The following is a 20,383-nucleotide window of genomic DNA, read 5'->3' on the forward strand; positions in this document are numbered from 1 at the left end:
CAAGTGGAAGGAGGAGCCAGGAAGGCGACTGTCCCAGCGACGCCACCAGCACGATGGCATTTAGGTGTCTCTTGATATTGCCATGAGAAACTTTTAGGTTTAGGAGTTTACAACTTGAGTCACAGAGGATAAGTCCTGGTTTCCAAAACCTTATTCCCAAAGGGGAATTACTCAGGTAAAACTTTGCAAGGTGAGGGCATGGCCAGGTGGTTTGTTATGAGAAGGGCATGTACATGGCATGACTTGTTTTTTGGCAGTATTTATATATCTATGTATCTACATACACACACATCTCAGAAACTGTGCACAGACCTGAGGCAGAGGAACATTAGATGAAACTTTTCTAGGACATGATCCTGCTGGAATAACAGCCTGTGCTGAGCCATCATCCCCCTGCTGCCACCTCCCCACTTTGCCTCCTGATGCCCAGGAGCAGAGCAGGGATGAAGCACAACGACACAACAGTCATGGAAGGGTGGGTGACCCCTCCAGCAACATGAAACACCACCACAAGCAACACCAAACCCTCTCTTCACTCTTTTGCTGGCTTGCTCTCTTCCACAGGACACCTAAGCTTTGGTCAAGTCCTTGGTTGTCCCCTCCAGCCACCTCTAGCTGAACCCTGTACCATGCTCCAAGAGTCACCTGCCTTCAGGTCCTTCACCAGCACTCATCCCTCATGAAGCATGAACAGCTCCTGCTCTCCCCTAGAGCCTTTTCCCCATGCATCCACAGTCAGGGTCAGCTGTAGTCAAACCCACCTCATTTGTCCACGGAGAGGAAGACAAAACTTCCCTCACCTGTGGCTGGGCCCTGTTCCTTCTCCCAGGTGAGCTCACCTGCCCAGCAGCTGCAGGGGCTCTTGGGGGATGCATGAGTTGGTTCATGGAGGGGAAAGAATTCAGCTCTCTTTACCCAGTGCCAAAAATACGCAACCAAGGTCTACTGGGTGGCTTTTCAGGGCAGGTTCTAATGTCTACTAGGAAAAAAAAGACATATGCAAAGGCTGATGTGTGTGCACATCTGAAAGTGTGCTCTCTGTACACTACTAGTACACTCAGAGAAGTGTAATTAAAATTGGGAATCTAATAAAAACTATAAATGTGGCCAAAGAGGTTAGTACTGCACAGTGCTGGACACATTAATCCAGTAAGGCATTCTTAATGTCCTTAGTTTCCAGTCACCAAATAAATTCTGAAGAGCCACCAGAGTTACTTAAAGGCTCAAATTTAGGCACATACTTAAAATCTCTGCTGAACAAGGGCCAAAATGTTCAGTACCACCATCTGCAGATATCCAAATTGCCTTGGGCAAAATGTTTCCCTTAATATGATCCAAGGTTTTGTTTGTTTGCTTTTTAAGTTGTCTAACTGTTCACATAGGAGAAAAATGTCCTTTAAATTAAGGAAATTAGCAACAAATATGAATGTTATTATAAATATGGTAATTATTAAAAATATGGTAAGAATTGTGGGAAAGGACAAACTGCAAAGAAATGGGGCCTTTAATGAAACTGGTAAACTACTGCATATCCACTCTTTGCTGCCCCATCATGTAGCTATGGCTTACATCTTTCATCAGCCTGCATTAGGGACAGCTGAGAAAGGATTTGGATGGTGACACCTTTATCACTGAAAATCTCAGCTGTTATAAATAAAACAATTAACCACAGCAGTGAGAGCCTAAAATTAGCCCAAGAGTAAATTCTCTAAAATCTTAAAAGCTGACATCTGAAATTCCAGGGTGCTGTATTTAATTCTTCATTGGTGCAGACCATCAAGAACATATGCAATAGTAAGGGAATAAAAAGTGTAGATTTTTTTTTTCTATCTCATCCCAGCCTGCTACAGTGAATTTCAGCAACAGCCTAGCTGTCAAGGTTATATCTGCACCATCATTCTGCAAATCCAAACTCACACCCACACAGCACCACTCTGTCTTCGGGACTCCATTTCAACTCATCAAGGAAGCCAAGTCCCACAGTCACCTAATGTGGGTGATGAGTGTTAAAGAATGAACTCCTGCAGCAAAGAGGCAGATTGCAAGTTCTTTGTCTGTTCCTGTCTCAGCTTTTTTCACTATTAGTGTTTTACTTTGGAAAAGGCATGAGCAAAACCAAAGCTCTTTTCTAAGCAAATTAACCAACCCACTGTTTTTGTGTACACTGTCTTTACAGATTTCCAATAGCTTTCGTGAGCTGTGTGCATTAGCTCTGACTGTGCCTTCCTGCCTTTGCCTGTTCACGTAATGACAACCAGCCCGAATGGCTATTACAGTTATCTCACTTTCTGGAGGGGATGGGAGGTAATGATATGTTGCAATATGTGCAACGGGGTATTATAGCTAAATACTCTTTGGAGTGACTGATGAACTCTTTTGCAGTATGCCTGGTATGACAATTCAAGGGGTAGTTATCCTTCTGTGCTTCCTGAATCTCTTGCTCCTGATGTGAAGCTGGAGCTAAAAGGTGTGGGCTGGATGGGGGTGGTGGTGGTGGTGGAGAAATTGCTGGAGAGCCAGCAGAGAGCAGAGAAGCACCTTTGCATGGCTGTGAAAACAGACCTGCACATTAAGAGACCCAATGCACAGGTGTAGCAGTGAACTCAGACATGGAGTAATGTGACTGAATATAACCATCAGCAAAAAAATTCCGACTACTCCATTAAAACCCAAGTCCATTATGAGATTCTTCAAATAACCCAAGGACAGGCCCTGATGCTGATAACTGGAGAGTGGTGCCCATGGCCATGGCAACAGCTCTGTGGTCTCAAACAAAGCCACTCAGCTTCCCTGCCTCGGCCTTCTATCTGTGAGAGAAAGACCATCATCAGTGATGCAAGCAGGCTGAAAAAGTCAGATCCTGCACAGAAAAATACCTAAGCAAATGCTATATGGATCACAGCTGGACTTCAGGATCTTAAAGATCTTTCCCGACCTAAAAAATTCTATCATTCCATGTCTCACACTTACAGTTTGTATTTAACCAGCAGTCATCAGTAGTAGGGTCCCAAATCCCTGCTAGTATATCCCACTCCTCTGCCACAGGGGATGCTGAGTGACTGCAAAACAGTTTGAAACATCAACCACAAGGTCAGACCACATGTTTGTTATCCCAATCTCCTCCCAGTCTGACATGGTGTACCCCAAATTAATGACTTGAAGTTAATCAGAAATATTATCAATGATTTTTGAGACTTCTGAAATGGCATGCTGATACTTCCCAATCAGTGGGAGCAGTCTCACTGCTGCCAATGGCTTCTGAGAAGCTCAGTTTTTATGTTATGTGGGAAATTAAAAATGGTTCCATTTCCTTCAAGCAACTGGGATGCCGTATTCAAAGGAGATTTATCACTCCCAATCACATGGCATTTTATGATTTAGTGGGGCATTTTTCTACTCACGTTACTATTCCCAAAGCATCCTGGAAAATGGCAAAAACTCAAGGGCAGCTTTTTTAGCTGAACTGGGCAATAGGAGTCCTTGATATCTGTCTGCAAAGTGTCAATCACCTTTAAATCCGAACCTCACTTACGACGGTTCTCCTTGAGTAAGTGACAAGGCCAGTCTGGCAAAATGAAATTCTTCAGTAATACATTGACAAACTCAGAACCACAGAGCACCAAATTCCCCTCAGTCTGGATTTGAATGCATAAATAAATAAGGCTCTTGCATTTATTTCTGCTAGAAGATTGTATTATTCCTTTCTGCAATTATGGAAAAATGAAGAGCACAGGCAAGATTTAGTGTCTGAGTTTTTGCTGCAAGACTTGTGTCAGTAGAAAGGCGTTTGTGCTCTTGGGAATCAAAGTGAGATTCACCCATTTGTGGCAGGTGTTTTAAGCACTCAGCCTAACAATCTACCCACGCATGGCACTACAGCAATTCAACGACTAAATTAAATCTCTGAATATTAAATTAATGATGGAAATCTAAAATATTAATATATTCTAATTGAATATTCTCCAATAAATTATCTAGGCATTCTCAGCAATTTGATTTTACTTTCATTTCTTAAGGAACTTTCAGCTGCATAAATACAGCTATTAAAGCAATTCAAAAAGGGAACATTTTCTGCTCAGACAAGAGAACTCTAAACACAAAGAATCTAAAAATTTCTTTCATATGATTGATTAAATCATAGAGCCCAAGACAGCTGAATCATTAAATGACTGCTTTCCTTCAGTCCCTCTGGCTTTAGCAAGGACAATATAAATTCCCTATGGGTCTGAATACAAGGAAATACAATATGTATAATTACAGTATAGGCTTGAATGCTGTTTAAGAGAATTTTAAATGGAGCATTTATGCTGTAGCTGCACTTTTCAATCCATAATGCTGGAAGTGCGTGTGCACGGAAAGCCCATAAAGCACTGGGCATCTGCTTCCTTCGACCTAGATTCCCAAATGGCACACGCTGGGGTAGCCCCACCAGCTCTGGCAGAGATGTGTGATTTGCATCAGGATCTGCCCTTCTGTTTTTGTGAATGCTGGAAACTGAGAAAGGCATCCTCAGGGAGAATGCAAACAAAGGGATGTCCTTTGAGGAGTGCATATAGCATGGAGTAGGTTTAGGAACTTCCTTCAGACTGCAGGTTTTAAAGGAATTTCAAATGGACATGTCAAGAAAGTAGCGCTGTGTGGTATTTCCCTTTCTCCACTCATTCCGTGAGTCATGTGCGAGTCCTGGTTTGGTAACTCACACACACAGAGGAGAGCTCAATACCAGAGCCAAGACTGTGGCAACACTAACATTTAATGAACCATTTTCCTGCTCATCTTTCTCTCTTTGCTGTCAGGTTGGTTTGTGGTGTGAAACTGCAGTCCAGCCAAGAGCTGTGGCAATCTACATCCTCGAACCAGCTTTCAAAGAAAGGTTGTACCTCTCTAGAGCACCACAACCTGCACAACATCCCATTTGCTCTCTACCCTCTGGGCTTGCTCCTTCTTATCTTGGTCTGATTGTCACAGTAAGGCCAAATCCCCTCATTCCTGAATTTCAGCTGATGATGCTCACAGGGCATCACGAAAGTGAGGTGCACTGAGAGCCAGAACCAGCCATTTTTTTCTCTGAGTGTGTGTGTGGTTGGTAAGGCAAAAGAAACACCTGTTCCTGTGGAGAACAAGGAAGATCTAGGTCTATTTGTAATCAAGGCTGTCTGCGTCTCTCTCAGGAAAAGTAAGGTCTGATGTCCTTTGGGAAGCATTTGCAAGGCCTTTTCTCAACAAACCTTCTCTCACCACAGACAGATGCCATCTGTCTTGCAGCTGGGAGCTAATGGATTCTGCACTGCCAATTTCACAGCAGTGAGCAATGCTGTGATAGAGGAGGCAAGAGGGATTTCCTACAATAAAACTATTTAAAACTGTGCAAAGGCACACGCTGAAACAGCCATGAGGAGCAAAGGAGATGGCAACATTGAGGGCTCGTGGTCCAAGCTGGCAGGGATTTCACAGCTCAGTGTGCCTTCTGTGTCTCCAGCACCAGGATTTCAGACTTTGGGAGAGATGTCTCACCCCTTTCCTGCACCAGGGTGGGCTGTGGCTCACAGACAGCTGGAGAGTGTGCTATCAACTTTTTTTCATATTAAATATTCAATGTCATTGGATAGCTTAAGATGTGCTAAACCCAGCCAGGAGTCCAGCACACAGTTTTGCAGTGCATCAAGAGGAGCTCTCTGCTTCCTGAACGTTCCCTGTGCTGCTGGAAACCCGACCTGACAATGACACCTCCACTGAGCAGCAACACAAGAGTCTTCAGATACATTATATTCTGCCAACTTTCCAAGCCACTTCACGACTTTCTGATTAAATTTACATAAAATTCATCCTTCCCTCTTATTCCCCGTTACACACATCAGGTTATTTCTAGTATTCTTGTGGCTGAGATCACCAGCCCTCGGATACGGGAGCCCATGCTGTGCCTGTAGCATGCAATCAAGGCAGTTTGTGACAGCACCAAGATCCTGTCTTGGTCATCCTCGGGATTTTCATGCTGGTGTAATGAGAACAAGTTGTTTATTATAAGAGATCTAACAGGAAAATAATACATTTTTCAGTTCCATGTTTAATTAAGGCAAGCTGGAAAAATTAGGGTCTATGAAGTGCAAGATGGGAGGCTCTAAGAGCTCTGGAAAGGTCCTGGAGATGAACTGAAAGTTTGGAGCCCTCACAAAGGAGAACAAAGGTGCAGTGGTTGATAGAGGAGCCCATTATCTAAGCATGTCAAAGATGACCAAAGGCCAATTCTGCACATGACTTGGTTTTTTAAAATGAATTATTTTCATGCAGCCCATTGAGATGGACCAAGACTTGCTTTGAAAACTGAGTCGAGATTCACATTAGAAGCAGCTGGAGACTGACTTGTGGATCCAAAACTGAGATTCTTCTTGAAGTTCAAAAGAGGATGAATACAAGATAAGCTAATAGATAATTAGATAATAGATAATTAAGAATTAGCTACGCGTGTAGCTAAAAAGGATGAGTCAGTGAGAAAATAGACAGTGCTCAGCAAGGGTGCAACTATTTAATATATTATCTTAGCTGATCAGTGTGCCTGCATGAGTCATTTGCTTGGAGAAGGAGGGGGATTTCATATTGGTTTTGTATTTTTAATAGGCATTTTTATGGACTTCAGTTATAATAATGAGAGTACCTGACAATTAGTAATGAAATTAGCCTCACTACAGTGAAATATTTCACAGCATGTACAATATTATTCCTACTACAAAGGTGGAAGTGAAGCAGAAGGAAATTAAACCCAAGATTGTCATAAATGTTTCCAAAATAAATAAGCATATATCAATAAATTTTGATAACTGTTTTCTCAGCTCAAAGACAAAAGCAGAATTTACAAAACATTTTTTTATATTAACAAATTATTTTTAGCTTATAAACGTCAGATGTTTATTTAAACTCTTCGAAGAGTAAGTAAATCTTTTCAGCAGCCAAAACTAATTAGAAATTCCTATTATTATTTTTTCAGCTATTATTTTTCTGAAACACATTTCCTAGTTAGTGTGGTTGATGTATATGAACAGACACGGATGTTCCTCTGAAAGAAAAAACCCTGTAATTAACTGAAGGGATTGTTTGGCAGGGATAATGTTTCTTTTTTCTTTTTTTTCTCTAAAAACTTTTTCATTTAACATATTTTATCAGAATGAAATGGTTTAATGAGCAGAGAATTATAGTTGATCCCAGCTGAACCAGATAGAGCTGCCTTTCGAGGTATGTGGCTCCCATCAAGCTGCATTCACCTTTGCTATGATTTAAACTTCATTCAGGCACAGCCATGCTAAAAATACTGACAAGTAACTAATCAACTTCCATAAAATGGAATTTTTACCTTCACAATAGGAAGCAGGAGTAGGAGGGAACCCAAAAGATTTGCCTATGCATTTTAAATTAGTCTGACCTATAAAAACGCAAACAGCAAGTGGTTCTATGAAAATGTACTTCTGGTAGGGTTTTTTGGTTTTTTAATTTTGAAATTTTTCATGCCATCCCTTCCTCTCCTTGGAGGAAGCCAAAACCAAAGACAGCACTACGGAGGGACTGGTTTCCATTAGTTATACCTACAAAATGCAAGCTCAGGCAGGGCTTTCTGGACCAAAAAAAGTTCAGTGTCCAAGAACCAGCAGTAGGTTTGAAGGTCTTATATAAAATAGCAGCGAAAACTGTGACAGACCTGCTTCTGTACAAATGGGATCTGAGCTGCAACTTCACATGTGCACTTCTGGTTCCAGTTTGTGAGCAGATGGACACAAAAATATTCAGTGCCCAGTGAGCAAAAGCATGGGAAATCAGATCAAAACTGTTACCTAGATCTAGGAGACAGCAGAATGCTCCAGGGCAATCTGAAGATTATGTGGATGGAAATAATCAGATAGTGCTGGTCTTTGAAGATGTTGATTTGTCCTATTCTGGATAATTAAAGAGCAAAGTCTAACAGAGGGAGCTGTAACTCCTGATAGGAATCACCCAAGCTTCACATTCAGGCACCAGGAGAAAGGCCAGATGCTGCAGAGGAGCAGAAAACTCAACCCAAGGCTGAAACATCAGGGGTCTCACGCTTAATCAAGCTGCACTCTTTGTATGATCTTCCCTGTCATTACAATGCTTTCTGTATGTCAGGTGAAGAGGAAAACAGCCCTTTGTAAGCCAGTTTGGTTTTTTTTATTTCCCATCCCATTTTTACTTCATTTTCAGTGTTTCCTCTAACATCTGTATTCAAAAACTGCAATGGAATATATTGCTGAAAATCTGGGAGTTCTGCATTTCCATAAGCCAGGTTATCTTTCCAAGGTTACTGGTAGTCTAAGTGATGAATATAAATTCTTCTGTACCTATATAAAATTTATTATTTGTCATTTCCATTAATATTAGAATTTTGCATAGTTGAGTCCTTCTGTTTCATCTCCAGACTGTAGGGTAAAAAGTGCCACAGGGATTTCAGTCCTTATAAATCAACAAATTTGCCATGGTAAGCTGGTGCCAAGTTGTCCTCTCGCTGTCTAGTCAAAAATCAAAAAAAACCAGTAGGGAATAGAAGAGAGCACAAGTTCATTTTGCAAGTACTACCCTTATTTTTCACAGGAATTCAAGATTTATTCTAAATTATTAATTTAGAAAGGCATTTTTGACACATCAGGTTATTCTCCTCTTCAGACATTTCTTCAGCTTAGTAGGATAACACATTAATGGGTCACTCCATACCCAGCACTGCTGACCATGCAAAGACTCCTTGGCTTCCCTCCCTGTTTTTCCAGGGCAGACATAAAACCACTTGCCGCCTCGTACTTTTTTAGTCCTTACTGTACTTCCCTAATTGCACAGAGAAATGACACCAACAATCCAAGCTTATCCAGTCCTTGGTGAATTGGGAACCATGCCCCTTCCTTCCTCCCAGACACAGGCTGTGCACAAGAGTATCAATATGAAACAGGTAACGATGCAACTCATGAGAGTCCAGGCACTGCTTCAAGAGGACTAAATGAACTTCCTGAGAAGGGATGCCAAGGACACAGCACTGCTACTCAAAATAACTTCTGAAATTCTATAATTGTTGCCATTTTCTTCCAAGGGAAGAGCTGCAAATGTCTGCCAAGGAGTTTTTTTTGTTTTTTGGGGTTTTTTTTTTTTTTTCAGCTAATCATTCGGCTGCTCTAAAAAACTGAAACCAGCACCCACAAGAGGAATAGCAACACGTATTTGTATTTCACTAACATTTATCAACAGCAACAATAAATCAACCAAATGTCTCTGTAAAATACTCCTTTTCTCTTCCTTTTCTTTTCCTGTCATCCCATAATCATCACAAAAAACCACATGGGTAAACTTGATCTCAGAGATTATCCTCGTGAAGAAAGAAAGTAGCAACACAGGGAGGCTGCGGGATCCATCTGCAGCGGCGGCAGGCAGCCAACCTCCCCCGGGCCGCCGCGCATCTGTACCGGGACCGGAGGGAGGGAGGGAAGGGCAGGGAAGGATGCGGCGCCCTCATCGCTGGGTGCCACCGAGCCCAGCTTTTACACCTGCAGCCGTTTTTTGGATGAGAGCGTGGGCAAAGTGCCATCCTGGCAGCAGCGCCAGTGTCTCGGGAGGGACTGGCTGGAAGGAGGCGATTAGGCTGCTGTCAGCTGGGGAGGGAAACTGGGGCGAGGCGCTTTGGAGCAGCATGGAAAAGGCAACTATTCCTGCAGGAGGGAGGAAGAGCAGAGAGCCTGTGCTTTGAGCCAGGCTTCACCAGACCCGCCACAAGAGCACCATTGTTATTAGCACTATTATCACTATTTCTTATTTTAACTTACCCGAACCAGCTGCTGCGGGAAGGGCCCTCTGGAGTTTTCTGGCACGTTGATGGGTGGGATGACCCAGTCCCGCTTCTGCCGCCGCAGCCCGTTGGCGCTCTGGTGCTGCCGCCAGGGCAGCAGGGTATCACTCTGCTGCTGAGCCAGCTCTCCAGGCAGTGCCTTCCTTCCTTTGGGCTGTTTTGGAAACAAGAAAGTAAGGCCAGTTAGCTTCTTCCTTGCTTCTTAGGACCTGTCCCAACAGTGATGTAAATGGTCATGTGGAACAAAGACACAATGTGCTTTATGGGCAGCTCTGCTGACACTTTGTTTTCACAGAACCACAGAATCACAGAATCACCTAGGCTGGAAAAGACCTCGGAGATCATTAAGTCCAACCTATGGCCTGACAGCACCTTATCAACTAAACCATTCACAAATATATGGAGCTGTAACTCCCAAGTCAAGATGCCTCCCAGAATGTATCATCTTCATTACACCACCTGCAAGGGCATGCAGCAAAACACTGGAGTAAAGAAGTTGCTGCAAATTTCCTATAAGTACAATTTACCAGAACACAAAAAATGGGAGAGGATTCCTTTACAGCTCATGTCATGGGTCAGATTTATAGTCTGGTATTGAGCACAAGCAGGGCTACAAGAACCTGCAGTCTGTGGTTCAGCAAATTCTGCCACACCAACCCAATGCCAGCCAGAGGAAGAGTCAGCCCCATGGCTGCAAGGGTGCATTAGTTCAGATTCTTAGTGCTTCATAACAAATGATCTTTTTATGAGAGCTGGGTTTTAAACACAAATCCCAAAATATACACCCCACATTGCCTGGGAAGTGTAATGCATCGCAGGCACAGTAAATTTTCATTATTTGGTGTGACTTTGAGTCCTTCTTTGTGGTATTTTTTTAAACTATGGATTCTCTGCATAGCATACTTTGGTGTTGGAAATGTTACAGAGCTATGGATAAAAATGGAAATGGTGGGACCATGGTTTTGACTTAGAGCAACCGGCTCACTATCAGAAAATTTATGCCTTATAGAATGATGAATCAATGAAATGTAGATTTGGGAATGCTCTTCAGAGGTTACGCAGTCCCAATACTTAAATACTCTGTGGTCTTCTAGGATTCCAGCAATTACTTTTGAAAGTCTGCAGAAAAGATAACTAGCAAGGGCTTTTGTTACCATATGGTGACCTGTATTCCCACCAGAAAATGTTTAAACTTTCATAAATCACAAGACTGCAAGAGACATTCTCTTCATTTGAGGTAAGATCCAGTGGGAATACTGTTCTCTGAATTTTACAATTTTCAGCTTTTTTTCTCAAAAAAACCCCCTCTCACCCCAAAACCAATGCCCCAATACACAAGAACACTGCAGGAAAAGCTCTGAAAGCATTTTCTGAGGCTCCTGCCATTTTAAGCCACATTCACTGTTTGTCTTACTCCAAACATAAAAACCCAAACACCCTCCAAGCAGATATCTGTAGGCACTGATTTCAGTGGGAATCATTGCTTCTAGTTTGACGTAAATCCATCTATTAGCACATTTCAGTTCCTGATTGGGAGGCAAAGAAACAGGCAGTCACCTCAAGACTAGGCAGTGTATATGAACTGAACGGTGTATGAAAGTTACACTGAGATGTGACTCCAGAGCTATGTGGACCTTCTCCACAAAGGCTGGAGATGCTGAGAGCTGGGCACAGCAGCAAGGAGCCCATTCTCACTGCTTGATCATGGCTCTGATCTCTGTTACCTGTGGAGGGCAGACATCAGCTGGCTACAAGGATTGGAAGCATTTGTGCCAAAATGCAACTATTTTTACTGCAAACCTTAAAAACAAGCCTGTTCCAGAGCTGAATTTTCACAGAACAAACAAGTATAGTCTTTTCAGTCACACACAGAGGCACATTTCTCAGGTCCTGTCTCACACTCGTGATGTGGGTTGTGTTCACCTAAGTGCTGTTTACACACCTTCAATGAGATCACAACACCATGCTCAATATTTAGATGTTGCTCTTAAAATGCTCACTGAAGTGTGTAATGAACAAAGAAACAGAATCATGGTGTGGCAGTGGGAGGCTTTCTTGGGATAGTCAGGATATTGGTAGGCACTGCTGACCTCTTCCTTCCTATGGGATGCAATCTGCTATATCCAATAGAGGTTCCATTTAAAAAGGGTTTTATTGTCAAGAAAGGTATCTTTTCTGAACACTGATGAAAACAATGTTATCTAAAGAAGACACCCAGAAATGCATGACAACATGAAATACGACTATGAGACATGAGCCACAGAAAAGTGGATATCCCCTATTTTTTTTAATTGGCTTGTGATTCCCAAATGGAAATCCTTTGAGAGCAGGTATTTGGATCAGTTTATGTAATTGGCAAGTGAGCATGGGGACAGATTATGAAAGGATGGTCAAATAATTTGTGCTCTGCTGAGTTTACACAGTGGAATGAGTCTGAACTAAAGACAGACTTGAGAATTAACATGAATCCCAGAGCTCCGTGCATACCGAAATAATTAGTGTCAGCTCAGCAAGGCAATACCAGCCTTTTTAGTCTGTATGAAATACTTGCTGGCAGGTGACTAGACAGTGACTAGCTTGCTTGTCACTCTTGATGATGTTTTCCTACATTAGAATAAATCATCAACATGACTCTGAATTTGATATGTAGAATTTCAAAGCATCTTGCAACAACAATTTTTTTTTCCTTTTTTAAACAACAGTTCTCTTTTATCTTCATTTGTTGACAATGCATTCTCATGACCTTAATTTCTCTGGTGTTGTTTAAATATGTTGTACATGTTTTCTGCTGTTTAAAAGCTGTGAGACAAATGCAGTAACAAAGTCTGGTGAGTATAAATGCCAGAACTATTCAGATCTCTGACTGAAACATCCAAGAACATATCTGGAATAACAGCATCGTCTAACTGTGAGCCCCAGAAAACTCTTCTGTGTTTTTGAGTTTACAAGAATCTAAAGTTCAGCTCAAAAGCAGAGAGTGACACCAAATTCAATTAATTCTAAAATACAGCTTCCAATTCTGGTTTTGCTGAATAACAGTTTTTACTGAGATTACAACTGCTCCTTCTCTCATGGCCTCACTGGCCATATGCTTTCCGGAATCTCAGAAACATTTTTGAAAGAGAAAGTATTCCTCTATCTTTTTTAGTGCCACCAGAACACAAACTGTCCATAGTCCTTCAAAAATTCCACTCAAGCACCTCTAGTGCTGCTGCTTTAGGGTGGTTTCTCTCCCATTGTTTTTGTGACTCTTTTATGTATGGCACAAGGGTGATGGTGTGCAGCACAAGGGAAGGCAATGCATGAAACACGTGCCCAGTGGAAAGTGAAATCCACTCTCCATTCCAAAAATTACACGGTGACATTTATTACTTGTTACAACAGGATCAAACTCCAAACTTTTCTACTTCTTTTGGAGATCTCTTTCTCTAGTGCTAGCACAATATCTGTTTCTTTTTAACTCACTTTCTTTCCCGTGCCTCTGCCTTTCCGTGCTGGGTCCTAAAGTCCTGGTCACAGACGTGGATTGTTGCTCTGTCCCCTCTATAATTTGCTAGCAGAGAGAGAGGGGCAAAACAAGATGCGTTCTAACCTAAGACTGTGAGTCTCAAGGTCTTTAGAGCCCCTTCATGGTCGCCAGCAACTGATGCCTTTTCTTGGTCTTAAAATCAAGAGTCAAACACGGTTAGAAGGGGAAAAAGGGATTTTACCTTGGTATTTATTTTAAGGATCTTTAGGTGAACTACATCTAGGTTGAATGCACTGAAATGCACACTACAATGCACACCCCTAAAAGATCTGGTATAACATTACAGGTCTTACTAATTAGCATATCCACCAAAAATTCTCCAGTGAGAGGCTTGAGTGAGCCCCCCTCCCCAAGGAACCTTCCCCTGGATGGTTTTATCTTAGTTTACAGAATGTGTTCTGGAGAGGACCTTGGGGTCTGGGGCACACTAACCTCTACCTACGAAGCTTCTAAAATGTTGAGTCTCTCAGCTTGACAAAGAAGTCCAAGAATGTAGGCAAAAAGCACTAAGAACACAGAAGTTGTAAAAAGGTATAACAGTGGTATAAAAGAAAAGGCAAAAAAATCTTCATGGCATTACAAACACAGAACATGTGAGCACAGTCTTTGGTAATACAAAGATAACTAAAGGAGGACATAAAATAGATAATTCAGTAATTACGCCTGTCTATCACTTTAGGACACTGATAAGCTAGAGAAAAACAGCTGAGCCAAAACAGATGAAAACCTTCAAGATCAAGGTGAAAAAGTAATTACAGTGTGAGATGAAGAAAAACAATGGGAGAAGAGCCCATGCTGGCATGTAAACTTGTTAGGAGAGTTTGGATTCAGCAGGATCTAATGCCTTAGTATTTGTATTGGGGCCGAATCTTCCAGAGCTTGCTCATGAAGCTGAGCAGTCCTGTGCTGGCTGCAATATTTAAAGCCCGAATTCTGCAAGCCTGGGATTGACACTTGGCTCTGAGTTATCCCATGTCTCTTCCAGTGGGCTTCTGGCCCATAACTGTGACACACATGGACAACACCAATGCTGGCAAATCATAACGCAGCCATTGCATCTTCTGCTGATAAATGCTTCTTTGGAACGTGCAACTCTAATATTTGTTATGAGCAGTTGTAGGGCAGGGGAAGAGCCTCTTGGAGACCATCCTCCCTGAGTTTGATAAGGCAGTCATGCTGAAGAACTGAGGATTCACTGCAGCACAGTGTGGCAGAATCTGCCCTGCAATTCCTCTTGCTACTTTTTTAGTTTGGGGTTTTTTTGGCTATTAGCTGAAATCAATTAAAAACATACTGAAGTCAATCAGAAACCTTTCACTGAGATGGCAGATCAAGCTCTCAGAAAGCAATGGGAGGTTGGAGGAGGTGCAGCCTCACCTCTAAGTATTGTGAGAAGAACTTTCTTCTCCCAGGCTGCTTCACAGAAGGTGTAGGGGTGTCTTGGAGTCCATGTCAACAGCTTCAATGGCCTCTTCCAGGAGCCATTTCCAGTCCCTTTTCAGTCTAGAATTGCCTTTAAGGATGGGGAACACAACCTGCTGCATTCGGAAGAGGACACAGAGCTAAACACCAAAGGGACTGTCAGATTTCAAAACCAGATTTAGGACACCTTACTCCAAACTGGTGTGGCTGTAGGGTGCTTCAACTAACTCCACTTACACTGATGTTGAGAGCTCAGGGACATTCCTTGTCTGCACTTGGCACTGAGAATAAAGGATGAGTTGGAAAAGCCATCTAGCGAGTCTATAAGCTCCTATCAGTGTTGGTCTTGGACTCGTCAGCCTTTCAGTTGCTGGGAGACTCAGACTAAACCCAACCTCTGCTCGTAAAAGAGGTCAAAAAATAATCCCCTGAAAGAACAGGACACGTGGGATGCCAGCAGCCCCTCCAGCTCTATCCTGCTCGTGACAAGAAGGCTACGAGCCGCTGACTTTTCACTAGTCCACAAATAAAACCAGAGTGTGTGAAGAAACACCAGCTTCCACCTTCCGCTACACTTAGCAGTAGCCAGTCTCGCCAGCTGGCTTGTCTCCCCTCCCAGCCAACCTGCCTTTGATATCCGTCAGCCTCTGGCTACGGAGACATCTGGAAGTTATTATCCAGCAGAGCGTATCACAAACCCATTTACATAATATAGTATCATATTTTGTGTTCCTGCTTAGCTGAGCATTTTGGATCACTCTAGTGTTTGGGTAAATAAGCCACCATTCCCTGTATAGAAATAACAAGTGAGTCTTAGGGTACGTTTGGTGGAGATTAATAATTTCATAGAGTTCAACCTGAAAAACGAAATGCTCCAGATTCAGCCCTAAAATATATTATTCTTGCACTTGTAATAAAAAGTACCTGCAATCGAAGTAGAGGAAATAATGCCTCTATTTCCCAGGTATCAAAATTATTTATGATTTAACCTGTTTTATTTATATGCCAGTCTTATTATTTTCATAGGATCTTTAACACTTCACACTACACATTCTTCAGAAAAGAAATAATACTTGGGTTACTTTGTTTCTATGTCACTCGTAGGGTTTAACTGAGGCAACGTGTTTTTAATATATTTTTATCAATACAAGGGGATACAAAGCCACCTTTAGTCCGTTGCTCAAACATATTTCCCTTCATCTCCTATATCAATATACATTTTGAAAACTGGTTCGATTTTCTACCAGGGAAAAAAAAGAATCTATTTAAAAATATTTAATCTGAAGCATTTTTGCTTGTTTCCATGGTAGCTGCGGAAAGGACGGGAGAAAACGATATTTACCAAACAGAAAATAAGACAATGAAAATAGAGCTTAGTTCTTTAACAAAGGGAACATGAGAGCGCTGCAGAATAAACATTTGCATGAGTTCTGTTCGAAGGAAACAACATTTTGCTGACATCAGGGATGGCAGTGGAGGACGAATGAACCCTTTTTTCCCAAAATGCACCATTTCTCCAGTTTTTGATCTTTCAGTATAGAAAGATATTCCATTTTGTGTTCTCATACAGTAGAATGAAAGGGTTGCAGAACAAACAGCAAATTTATTTATTTTACGGTAATTGATTCCTTTTTTATTTAGGTCACTGCTGAATTCGCTGAAGTTGGAGACAGGAAAAAAGTAGTTTTAAAAAGATCAGACTTTTTATTTTAGACTTTAATTTATTATAGCTGTGCTATGTGAAGCTATTATTTAGGAAGTGCACAGGTAAGGAATCCATAATCTGTTTTTCTCCTTATCCACCCTCTAGAACTCTGTGATGACTGTGTGTATTAGCTTTATTTACTAATAGTTGTAAGCTGTGGTAAATTTAATCAAAGATAGCTTCATGTCACATCCCATTACCATCATGGCATAAATTGCCATTCATGAATGATTTGTGTCAAAGAGCTCTGAAAACTATTGTTTTAGCAGCAAGATGTTCCAACATGCACAGCTCTTCAGCAGGGGCATTAAATTAATGTGTTTGCAGAGAAGCCACTAATTGACAATGAGATGGGATTTTGGCAGTACACTTCCACTTTAAAGATAATGAACAGCGTTCAGACACAGAGAAGAACCCCCTCTGCTCCTAAAACTATACAAGTAATTTCTGGTATAAACAAGAATAGAGGGAACCAATCCTGACAGGATATTTCCAGGACCCAAGCAAGCTGTTTGATCATCATGACTTCCAAAAGCAAACAGTGCAATTGCAGCGTTTGTGACCTTTATCAAATCTGGCTACGTACAGTCAAGAATGTTATGTTTGGTTAGGAACTCATTAAACAAAATTACCTCTCTATTTATAGAAACCATACAAGTACAGTATAAAACATTTTAATTAAATCAGCTAGTTAAGCAAAAATTCATTACTTTTTTGTTTTTATCAGCTAGCAGTGGGGCTGCATAGAGTAGTTCACATTAGAGTCAATTAGTAAGAAAAATTGTCAGATTTGGCAAGTGCATGAGCTTCCAGAACACATCAGCTGACAGAGAAGAAAAAGTCTGACTAAAAGCTAACCAAGTTACTGCCCTCAGAGGAGGAGAATGAGCCACGTAACACACACAAATGCATCAGCCATGCCAAAACCTCTTGTTCCCAAGGAGTCAGTGTCAAAGCTCTACATGCCGTGTTCCTTGAGAGCTGAAAAATGAGGCATGCATGCAAATTTAAGGTTGTTAGGTATCTGGCTGGCTTTGCAGGCTTTGGAAAATTTTACCCGATAGAAGTAATAAAATGTGATCAGCGTGACCGAGGAATCAAAATGTTCCTTGGTTTTGCAGGGCTGCAAAGCAAGAAAAAAGGTGAAGAAGAGTAGCAGGTAAAACCAGGGAATTTTTAAATAGGGAGAACACGACACAGTGGCTTGTGAGTCAGGCAGGAGAAGATCCTTTCTTTGCAAAAGGTGCAGCAGGGCCCTTTGTGGGTAACTGTAATTAAATGCTGAGTTAAGTCTGGACTCCGGTGAAAAGAGATGCATCAGCTCTGGGCATAACCTATGTGGTTACCACAGAAGGCTCTTGTTTAAAAAACCCAACAAATACATGTTATTCTCTATGGTCAGAAAACCTAACAAGGTTGGTGAGGGTCCCATGGACACAGGCTGCAGCTAATGCCCCTGGGGCCAGAACGGGGCTTTTCGGGTGCCTGCTGACCAGGCTGGGACAGAAAGTGTTGATTTTCCAGCAGAATTTAACTGAAATTCAGAAATCTCCTGAACTCACCCACACCTTCTGTTGGGTAAGTTATCACCAATTTAAGCTGAAATGTAGCCCAGTCACCAGAGCACTTCAATAGGCTTCGCTTTTGTGCTGCAGTCAGGATGGGCACGGGCAGCACGCTCACTTCGTTACTGAGCAGACACAAATGCCCACGGGATCTCTAAGGGATGGGAGTTTCAGCTGGGAAGGAGAGGCAGAGCTGTGCTCAGACTTATTCTGTGGTACCACACGGATGATTAGAGGCAGCTCCTGGCCAGTGCACTGCTGGCAGGGTTTTAAATGATCTTCCTCTTCCATTCTCTGGAAGAATCACGTATCAAAGCAGGTACATTAGAAATCCATCTGCCTTTGGTGGAATCTTTCATGGCTCCCACAGGTTTCCAGCACCTGTGATACTCTCCTTGTCACTGTCAGGCTTTGAATATTGCAAGAGCCTTCAATGGACAGAAGAAGATGACATCATCCACAAAGCACAGCTCTTGATGTACTTTTCCTCCTCAGTTTAAGGCTTGAACATCTTATCCCAACTAGAAAAGTTCTGATGAGGTTGTTTCCTTGCAAAGCTCCCCACATCAACTTGACCTTTTCACACTCCCTTTGTAAGATCTAATCTCACAGTACTTCTCAGGTAGGATTGTTTAAGAAACATCTAAATTACTGTTGTACTCTACCTTCTAGTGTTTACAAAGAGACACTTCTATCTTCCAGTTAATGTCATTCTCATAATTTGGAGAAGCCATACACAATGGCTTCAGAACCACAAGTACTTCTCAAGAGCAGGGCTATTAAATCACAAAATACTCATACTTGTTACCTGTAGGTTGGGAATAAAGGTGGTAGATCTTGCCACATACTATACAGTGAAAACCACTATTGCAGCTTGGAATTACCTCTCTCATTCTGCACCTCATCTTGAGAAAAATGTAGGAAATATCTGGGCTAGCAAGCTGAGTTCTTCCCCCCCCAATAAAACTTCTAACAAATAATTGAAGACATGGTTCCAAACCACATTTCTTTTGCTTCCAAAACTCAGACTACTATAAGTGCTCTTCATCACAGAAAGAACCAGGAGCAAGTCTACCCCTTAAAAAGCCTGTGAAAAATTTTAATCCCATTTTATTTTTCTAAAGCATGAGGTTCAAAAGATACATGAATTAAAATAATCATAATGAATTAAATGTAACAATACTCCTCCTCTTCATAATGTTTGCAAGTAAAAAGATCACAAGAGATTTAAAAGATCACAGGCGCTGCTGCTACTTTAGCACAAAGCAAAAGTAATTCAGTCTGGTACTTCTCCTCAGTGCTAGTGTGAGAATTTGCCCTTTCAAGTTATCCTTTGGTTATTTCAAGAGGCTCTTGAGAAAAGACTGTTCTTCTTTTTTTTTTCTCCAATTCCAGAGTGCACCTAAGAAATGCTCAAATTTGACCATGAGGACACATTTAATTTATCTCCATTTGCAAGATGAAACTTAAGCCTGAGTTTAAATGCTTTGCTGGGTGGGGACAGTGTTTGAGATCCCACTCCTTGCCAGGCCTTCAGGCCACCCTGCCCTGCTGGACACCCATCCCTGGCTCCTCTCTTCCAGCTGGACATGCCACAGGGTCACTACCTCATCCAACAATCCAGGACCTGGCCTCTAGAGGCTGGGAGGAACCAAAACTCTCCTTCACACTGAGCTTGTTTCTACCAATCTGTCTCAGCTTCCTGGGCCAAAGGAAAGATCCTGGACACCCAAAACCCCTAAAAAAAAGTTTATTTTTATGGGCGTGCCTGCATGAAGTAATTTTTGTCTGTACTCAAACTCATGTTTACAAGCAGCTGTCAGCAGATTATCACACCGGTGAAGGTATTGAAGGTATTTTTAGGATATCCAGTCCAAAATACTTTTTTTCAAGTGGCAGTCAGACTTCAGCAGTTACCAACAAAGAACATGAAATGGGAGGTCAAAAGCTTTGATCTGGCAAGGGCAAGGCACACATCACAGGCAGGAGCACGCAGCAGTCCACAGGGTTTGTTTTATCAGAAAAAACTTATTTCTGCGTAGGCAGTTCAATCCTTAGGACTTCTTTATGTTTGAAGGAAGACAGATCTGGAGTGAATTTCACTTACAGATGGTCTTTCGAGCACGGCTTTGAGCCTGACCCTTGGTATGATGCTGACTGCTTAAGAGCTAAATGCAGCAAGTGCAGTGCTTGGAAACTTCCCGTAGTGGGCTGATTTTCCAAGGCAATGAGCACCTGTGTGTCATAGCTTATCTTGGCTTCAGCACAAGGCAATGGGATTCAGCACACCTGAAAATCAGGCCAGGGAAGTTCACGTGTTTTCACAAACA

The 20,383-nt window shown here is 41.9% G+C and overlaps 1 protein-coding gene across 1 annotated transcript in view; it reads right to left on the bottom strand.

Annotated features, from left to right (window-relative positions):
* Window positions 1–20,383, bottom strand: part of CDH4 (cadherin 4) — a 423,679-nt gene that overhangs the window by 145,675 nt on the left and 257,621 nt on the right. The window contains exon 4 of the mRNA XM_048321825.1: window positions 9,810–9,986. Coding sequence (XP_048177782.1) covers window positions 9,810–9,986 — 177 coding nt within the window. The remainder of the gene's footprint in view (window positions 1–9,809; window positions 9,987–20,383) is intronic.

This window comes from Corvus hawaiiensis, chromosome 17 (genome assembly GCF_020740725.1).
Source record: "Corvus hawaiiensis isolate bCorHaw1 chromosome 17, bCorHaw1.pri.cur, whole genome shotgun sequence".
In the NCBI taxonomy this organism is placed as follows: Eukaryota; Metazoa; Chordata; class Aves; order Passeriformes; family Corvidae; genus Corvus; species Corvus hawaiiensis.